This window comes from Cnephaeus nilssonii (assembly GCF_951640355.1).
Source record: "Cnephaeus nilssonii genome assembly, chromosome: 11".
NCBI classification, from domain to species: domain Eukaryota; kingdom Metazoa; phylum Chordata; class Mammalia; order Chiroptera; family Vespertilionidae; genus Cnephaeus; species Cnephaeus nilssonii.
The window spans coordinates 56,355,560-56,364,543 of record NC_137082.1 but is presented as its reverse complement, the minus strand read 5'-3'; the positions used below and the strand labels follow the sequence as shown (position 1 = coordinate 56,364,543).

General features: G+C 49.0%; 1 protein-coding gene across 1 annotated transcript; it reads right to left on the bottom strand.

Annotated features, from left to right (window-relative positions):
• Positions 1-472: 472 nt before the first annotated feature.
• On the bottom strand, positions 473-8,584 carry TYMS (thymidylate synthetase). The gene is made up of 7 exons (XM_079783928.1): positions 8,287-8,584; positions 6,459-6,532; positions 5,299-5,473; positions 4,061-4,162; positions 2,880-3,055; positions 2,317-2,388; positions 473-1,044 (listed from the first exon to the last, which is right to left on the bottom strand). The coding sequence occupies exons 1-7, from the start codon at positions 8,492-8,494 to the stop codon at positions 907-909; spliced, it is 945 nt and encodes a 314-aa protein (XP_079640054.1). The 5' UTR covers positions 8,495-8,584; the 3' UTR covers positions 473-906.
• Positions 8,585-8,984: the final 400 nt, after the last annotated feature.

Sequence of the window (8,984 nt, the reverse complement as noted above, 5' to 3'; positions counted from 1 at the left end):
CTCTAAAAGTCAATGGAAATAAGACCCTGGGGGTGGGGGTGGGAGGAGAGGGGGATAACCCTTTTTAAAAAATATGCTAAATAATTTTTTAAAAATGTTGCTGATTTTTTAGCGATAGAGGGAGAGAGAGAAACATTGATTGAGAGAGAAACATCGATCAGTTGCCTCCTGCACCGACCCCAACTGGGGATTGAACCCACAACCTGGGTATATGCACTGATCAGAAACTGGTAACCTTTGGTGCACAGGATGACGCTCAACCGAGCCATACCAGGCAGGGCTATCCTAAATAATTTTAATGATAAAATGCAGCTAGAATTAGATAAATCATAGAAAAATGGAAAAATTTAGTAGGTTAGTCAGCATTTCTAAAATATATTCTAACCTCAGCAGCATCCAAACAAGAATATAGCATGTTTATTTAGACAGGAACTGTTTAGAATGGCAGTAGAGAAAGGAAAAAAAACCCAGATGAATGCAGAAGTCTTCTTTATTTTAACAATATATAAAATAAACAACTTGAAATGTTCATAACCACACCAACCATACATTATCATGACGTGTTATTCAGCTTGCTTAAATGTGAGGGAATAACTTATAATTCTTGAAATCATACAAATGTGGGATTGAAATGCATGTATATGATTTTTAAAGTATATACATTTGTACTCTCTTCAGTTTATTCAGAATCTCAGTATTTTCATACATCCTCATTCAGTGAAGGCCTCTTATTACTAAGAGAGTCAGCACAGTTATATTGGCCAGTGGTAACAGTCTTACGTTAATGAGTAATAACTGATTTTTGACCTAGTTCCTTCTTTCTTTAGAACAAAAAGGAATTTTCACCTATGCATCCATTCCAACCCCTAAAGACAGTATCCTTCAAACAACTCCTTTAAAAGCACTTTAAACAGCCATTTCCATTTTAATAGTCGGATGAGGATTGTACCCTTCAATCTGAAAGTCTTCAGTCTTGAAGTCATCGATGGTCTCAACTTTTCGAAGGATTTTAAGCTTCGGGAAAGGCCTTGGTTCTCGCTGAAGCTACAAACAGCAGACCATTATTTTGCTGTATCTGTACTACTGCTTTAATTCTGCCCCCCGCATCCCTTCATGAGACAAGCACACAGTCTTTTATCAGCAAGGATTACTTTACAGGGGCTAATCCATAATACTGTGGATACCTTTTCCCTGGTTACGCAACACTGCTGGAGCATAACTAACCGTTTCTTTCACATACATGGAGAGCGGAGGGTATTCTGTGGAATCATTCGGTGTCAGGAGCCTGGTGGCTCCCCAAGCGTAAGCTCTTATGATTGATTGCTCCTGGTAAATTTACCAAGGACGACACAGTTTCTTACTTTTGTATCTGTAACTCACAGTAGGCACTCAAAAACGGTTACCTGAATCCCACAATCCCTATTCCAACTACCCCTGGCAGAAAGGGCAAGGAAAGATGACATCTGTTGACAATTATCAGAAAGGGATGCAAGCCGGATTCCTGAGATGAACCGCGTCGATGAGGATGTGACAAAGGTCATGACCTCACATTATTCTGGGCAGCATGACAGGAGCAGTGAGCTAGAGAAGCATCTGGATAAGCCGTGAAGTCACCCTCTACGTCAAAGCAAATTTCCTCAAAGGAGAAACTTTCAAAACCTGGATCTAATCTGGAAGGCCTAAAGGGTTTTGGTTTGACATTTTTATTCTTGGGGCTCATGATATGCACAGACACTCAGATTTTTTTACTGCCATTTCCAAATCATTTTTTGGCTGCTATAATTTATGGATTTGAGCCTATTTCTGAAAGTTCAGACCTAAGTACTGTATTTAGGATAAACTTAAGGGGGAATATTGAAATGCTACCTCTGAGAAGGTCCTAAATTCTCTGGCTTAGGCCCCCACAGCACCTGTCACACCTGTGGTAGCTGAGGCATGTGTCTTCCTTGTCTCCACCCATCTGCCCACCATCAAAGCTCTGCCATCAGAACAGGTCACCTTATCCCTGTCACAGCACCGAGAAGAATGCCTGTTATAATAGGGATGTTCTATAAACCAACCTCTTATCAAGAGAAGGGACCAACCTGCAAAGTGCAACAGACAGCCCTAGCTGGTGTGGCTCAGTGGATAGAGAGCCAGCCTGTCGATTCCAGTCAAGGGCACATGCCCAGGTTGCGGGCTCGATCCCCAGTAGGGAGCGTGCAGGAGGCAGCCAATCAATGATTCTCTCTTATCATTGATGTTTCTCTTTCTCCCTTCCTCTCTGAAATCAATAAAAATATATTTAAAACAAAGTGCCACAGATAGAATTCTTACCTGCATTTTCAGCGGCTCAACATGATTCAGGTAGACGTGTGCATCTCCCAAAGTGTGTACAAAGTCACCTGGCTGAATTGCATGGGAGGAAGCAAAAGAGGAAGTGTTTTAGTTTTAACCCCTCTTCAACACATCATTTAAAAACACATTATGCAGAGTATGCAGATATCTCAAAGCTTTTCAAAATATAAAGAATTTAACCAGTGTTGCTTTTAAGAAAAGTTAATTTATAAAAGTTACCTTGTACTATAAACAACCTATATAAACTTGTTCATACAGACCACAAGGGTGGGAAAGTTCCATCGGAGAGTTACAAAATGAGCCAGTTCATTTCTTTTTTTTTTCTACCTATTTTTCACTTTGTTTTTTTTCCCTTGGCTTTTGTTGTTGCTTTTAAAAAATGTTTTCTTTTTCTAGTTGATTTTATATATGTTTTAAGTGCACAGTTGAGTCAGTTCTTATTTAAATGAAAATTCTGGGCGATTCGTTTTTTTCATGTTAAAGAGTCTAAGAGTTCAGCTCTTTAGGCCAGCAACAATTGTTCCTTCCTAAGAGCAGCCCACCTTCAGGCCGGTGATGTGTGCGATCATGTAGGTGAGCAGGGCGTAGCTGGCGATGTTGAAGGGCACACCTAGCCCCATGTCTGCTGACCGCTGGTACAGCTGGCAGGACAGCTCACCGTTCACCACGTAGAACTGGCAGAGGGCATGGCATGGAGGCAGGGCCATGGAAGGAAGATCTGAGGAGCCAGCACAGAGGAATACAGGGGAGGGCGGTGGTTTTAAAGAACACAACTATAGGCAAAGTGAAACAGGAGCGAAACACAAGCCAACTCATAAGATGGAGGTCATGTGACCCCCATGACCCACACCTTCCCCTCATGGCAAAGCAGACCATTCCAATCCCAGGGATGGCACAAACCCGACAGAGACCTGTCCGTTACAGGAGCCTTCTGTGATGTACGTTTACAGTGGGAGAAGCAATGCTCTCCCATACGAGCTGAAATTATCTGTGCTACCTTCACAGAAAGAATGAGTTCATTTGTAGGGGCCACAGGAAACTAGCGTCTCAGACACACTCTCCTGTGTTCCAAAGTCTCTATTATAAATGTACATATTCCACTCTGGGTCTTAATTACCCATTGGTAAAGTTTAACTTTATAATACTGTTGATACAAATATGAATAATATCAGGGTAGAAGGGATCTGAAACTTCTTCTGCCCCAATTTAAAATGGTAAAATCTTACATGTATTTTTATAGGCCATTTAAAACCCTTTTGGGAGTAAGAGTAAGCATAAATAGCTGAAACCGGTTTGGCTCAGTGGATAGAGCATCAGCCTGCGGACTGAAAGGTCCCAGGTTCGATTCCGGTCAAGGGCATGTACCTTGGTTGCGGGCAGGTCCCCAGTGGGGGCTGTGCAGGAGGCAGCTGATGGATGTTTCTCTCTCATTGACGTTTCTAACTCTCTATTCCTCTCCCTTCCTCTCTGTAAAAAATCAATAAAATATATTTTTAAAAAATAAAGTATAAATATACAAATTAAGGTGATCTGGATCCAATTCCATCCTCTGAAGGTGGAAATGAGGCCAACTGTGACTCGCCCAGGGTCACCCAAGTGACCATGGGGCTGGGGGTTCCTGGTGCCCGCCTCCTGCTGGAGGCCCCTGCAACAAGGCCACGTTGCTTCCCCTCATGCCAACCACACAGTCAGGACAGCAGAGGAGGACTGAGATGCTTTCAACCTTTTGGATTCCAAGCACACAGGATGATTCTTCTGTCGTCGGGGTTGGTTTTGATCGTGTCGATCACCTTTTGCAGTTGGTCTACTCCTTGCCCGGAATAATCTGTAGAATTATTGAAAAGAAATGTGCACGTGTTAATTACATCATCTGGTGAGATGGCCTCGCAGGTCTTCTGTCATACTGTCCTTCCCAGGCCCCGCCTTGGCTCATGGTTACAAGAAATCCAAATGCACTTTGTAAGTTTCTCAGGTTATGCTGAGTTCGAGGCCTGGTCTAGGCTCCTAGGCCTATCCTCTGGAGCCATAGCAAAGTCCATTTTCTTTTCTATGTAAAAATCCTTTAAGTATTTCGTTGGCCGTTACTTCCTCCCTCTCCCCAATTTCAACACTCCACTCCCCCTCTCCTTAGCCCCTGGCAACCACCATTCTATCTCTATGTCTACACGGCACTTTAAAACTTGATGAAGTAGCCAGCATTCAAAAGATCTCAAGATTGCACATAAAATATAGATTTTAGGGTGTTGTTTTTTTTTAAAGAATTCTGACTATATCAGGCCCACATGTCTCTAACTGGCAGGAGAAGAGCTGTAACTGCCCCCTTTAGATAAGCCCCATGCTCTCCAGATTGCGGGTCTCTGCCCAGCTAGCAAGCTGTTACTTCCTGCACACGCGCCTGTACACACACACACACACACACACACTGAGGGACACATTTGCTTTTATAACCTCTGACCTAAAGATAAGTGGGACAGAGGGGCAAAGGACCAGGGCTGGACTCAGTAAGTAGTGCCACAGAGGAAGGTGGACTCCAGGAGTGAGGTGTTCCCTCTTCCTCCTCCCGGCAGGACGGGGAGGAGAGGTGACTCGGGATATGAGCTACCACATCAGGGCCACTTACAATGCGGTGAACAGAAAGGGAGACCAAAGCCTCTGCAAGGCCATCTCGGGGAGGTTAGCCCCCGATGTACTTCCTACCTTACTCCCCAACACAGTCACCACCTGCGCCGCTATCTGCTAAGGAAACAAGGTACAGGAAGTGCCAAGCACCCAATCACGCTAATCCCTGGGAGTGAGATCTGGCCTTCATGAGGTGTGGTTGTGCTCCTGAACCTGAAACAGCCTCCCACAAGGTTAGTCAGGCATCAGCTCTCAGACCCTGGCTTCTCATCCCCCACACTTCATCGGAAACCACGGAGCGACGACGGCGCTCAGGGATCCGAGGCAGCGCCGTCTCCTCACCTGAATCCATGTCTTTGTATTCTGCCCCAAAATGCCTCCACTGAAAGCCATAAACGGGGCCTAAGTCTCCTTCTTTTCTGCTGGAGAATCCCAGGCTGTCCAGGAAGTCACGGGACCCGTTGGCGTCCCAGATTTTCACTCCCTTGGACGACAGTTCTTTAGCATTCGTGGATCCCTGGGAGAGATGGGAGAGCAGAGCAGGTGGATTCACTCACCCGGGAACCTTCGGAGCCATCGGGACTCGTCCTCTAAGAGCCCCCACCAAGCCGGCAACAGGCCCTCACAGTCCCTCACAGCCTGTCCCATCTTTAAGCAGGCTGGTCCCAGCCCAAACTCTGAAGGGCCGGCAGGTCAGTCTGATCCTTCCCCGGAACCACCCTCTCAAATCTTTTTTTCCTGTTTCCCCTCAACTACATTTTCTAGACTGAACACATCCAAGTCCTTTACATTCCTACCCCATCTGGCAGTTTTGTGTTTCTTCACCAAATGTGTTCTGTGTCAAAGTGTGATGCCCAGAATGAATGTAATGCCTCACCTGCAGTCTGTTGGGAGTGCCTTAGATCTGGTCGACAGAATATTTCTACTGACTGGCCTAACCAGCACTAGCTTTCCTAGCAAATGGCTCTGTCACCTATCTTAAATGTGCCACTCTCAAGTTATGTTTACCCCAACTTACACTCACACAGTTAAGGCGTGGTTGGTTTGTTTTTGCCAAGTACAAGCCTTATGTGTGTTTTTAAAAAATATATTTTATTGATTTTTTACAGAGAGGAAGGGAGAGGGATAGAGTTAGAGACATCGATGAGAGAGAATCATCCATCAGCTGCCTCCTGCACACTCCCTACTGGGGATGTGCCCAAAACCAAGGTACATGCCCTTGACCGGAATCAAACCCGGGACCCTTTAGTCCGCAGGCCAACACTCTATCCACTGAGCTAAACTGGTGAGGGCAAGCCTTATGTTTATTTCTCTGATATTTTGTCTTATTAGATTTGGCCCTTGTCATCCTAACCTGTATCCTGATGGTGCGTCCAGGTCAAGGACAGACCTCCACTGGCCGCTGGTGTCTTCAGGTCTGATGTGCCATAATGGTTACAAGCAAGGCTACGGTGCCACACAACCTTGTCCCTGTGCCTGTCCTCTTAACTTCCCTTCTTTACCTTGATAAACCACAGCAACTCCTCCAAAACACCCTTCCAGAATACACGCTTGGTTGTCAGCAGAGGAAACTCATCTGAAAAACAGTTTGCCTTATAATTTCAAGATGGGAACACAGCACATGCCATCCAACTTCCTCTATGGAAGAAAGCGACCCCAAGACATCAGGCCCTGGAGTGACCTGGAAAACGGCGACTCCTGGCCACGTGGGCACCTGGGATCAGGGTGGAGCTCCCAGGGTGCAGTGCAAGTCACACAGTTCGGACGGAGACCACCCTCCTGAGCCCTGCATCCACAGACACAGCAGTTCCACACAGTGAGCTGGGGCAGGGGCAGCCGGGGCAGGGGCCAGACCGGGATGCGTGTGGGGACAGGGAAAGAGCAGCCATCCACCTCCGTTAGTGAGACTCCTTTGCAGAGGTGTGACGACAACAGGACAAAGCTGAAGGCTCCCAGGACTATTCCATGATTAACCTGCCGAGGAAAGCTTGTGCAGGACCCACGGAAAGTAGGTATCACACTGGCAAATACTGAAGAGTAGTTTTTAGAGATTCGCAAAGCAAATCTACCTCTAGGTTTTAAGTGTACCAAAAAAATAGTAATGTTTAAACTCTTTATATACATAATCCTACTTCATCTCCAACCCTCCTTAAGGCACCTTTATGATCTCCACTTTACAGTCACCAGGAGGGAATATAGAAGTTTGCATCAAGAAATAGAAAAATACAAATGTAAAGCTTATCTCTATTCAGTTGTGTAGTTGATATTCATGTAACAAGGATACATTTTTCAAGCACCTACTGTTATCATTATTGCCTGAACATGATTTCCTCCATTTCAAGGGCATGGGGAGGCTGAAGATCTGAGGGGTTAAGTAAGTTGCCCAAAGTGTAAGAAGAGCTGGAGTAGAAACGAGGTCTGTGGCTCATTGGAGTCCGCTGCTCCTGGAGCTGCAGGAAGGTGGGTCCCTCGGCCCAACAAACCTCTCCAAGCTGTCCAAGGCAGATCAGCTGTTTCCCCCTGCACACGGGCATTTCCCAGCTTGCAGGATGGGTGTGGGGTGCAGAGTTTCACACGTGACCACAGCGAATCTGCTTTACCAACAGGGGGTCTTCCCCTTAAAACCACCCTCCACACCGGTGTCAGGGAGACCTGTCCCGTGCCCACCCCCACCGCGACCCTTTGTCTCCTGAAAGCCAACAAGAGACACTTTCTCCCCAGGAACCATCCTGTTTTAAAGTAAAAGACGAATAGGAACTTCTGCTGGGACCATCGGGTTGGTTTCCAGGTTTAAGAGGAAAGAATGCTGGCTCGTGGGACCGGGAGGGGAAAACTGTCAGGAGCCACAAGTTCCCGCCCAGGCCTCGCCGCTCACCCTCTCCCCGCCGCGGATGCCCCGCCCACGAAGTATTGGCTCCAATTTTGAAAAACTTTGCGGAGCGGAACGGTCCGCACTGGGAGGGGAAGCCTGGCCCAGCCGCGGGCCGAGCCCGGGCCGATCCTCTCCCGCTCCAGTTCGGGGCAAAACCCCTGGGTCGGGCCCGCTTCGGGGGAGACCACGTGGCGAGGCGCCAAGTACCCGGCCTTGGAGCCGGAGGGCCTCCGGGGTTTGACTTGCCAGCGCCGCCCCGCCCGTCCCTGCGACCCCACGCACATCTGCCCCCGAATGCAAGCCCCAGGTGGGCGTCCGACCCGTGGGACCAAGGACACCTCTCCGTCTCCCGGGGCGGAGGTCAGGGCTGCCCCGCGGGGCCCGCCCCTCCCGAGCGCTCTCCCCGCCGCAGCTCCGAGCCCCCGGCGCCCGCCCGCCCCCGGCGCGCCCGCGGTCACCTCTCAGGCTGTAGCGCGCCTGCAGGCCGAACACCGACAGGGTGCCGGTGCCGGTGCGGTCGTCCTTGCGGAAGCCCCAGCGGAGGATGTGCTCGATCTGCCCCAGGTACTGCAGCTCCCCGTGGGGCCGCGGCTCGGCGCCCCGCTCCTGCGCGGCGGGCGGCGGCGGCGGCGGCGGCGGCGGCAGCTCGGAGCCGGCGGCGGGCATGGTGCGGGCGCAGCGGTGGGTTCGGGGATACCCGTGGGCAAGGCGGCCAGACCTCCTGCAAACGTCTCCTTTCCCGCCGCTTTGGCGCCGTCGACCCCGCCTCTTCCTGCTCGGGACGTCGGGGCCGCCCGGGGCCGCGGGATCTCCCGCCTCCTGGCGTCCGCGGAGCGCGCCGAACGCCCCAGCCTCCCGCACCGGGCGCATTTAGCCCATTTTGAAAGGTAGGAACCTTAGGCCTAGAAAGCATCCTAAAGCTGGTATCCTGGGTGCATTCTCTAGTTGGAAAGTTTCGGGGTCGACCTGGTCATTCACTGATCAAGGGGAGCTTGCAACAGTCTCCACCTATTGGTGACATCTACCAACAAATGAAACCCTGTTATTTGAGCTCCATTTTCTTACAACTGAGGGGGGATGCTCACAGGTGACTCCCATTTCCATTTTCTCCACATCCTCACTGAAGGCAGGCAGCCTGGGCGAGTGGCATTGGGCA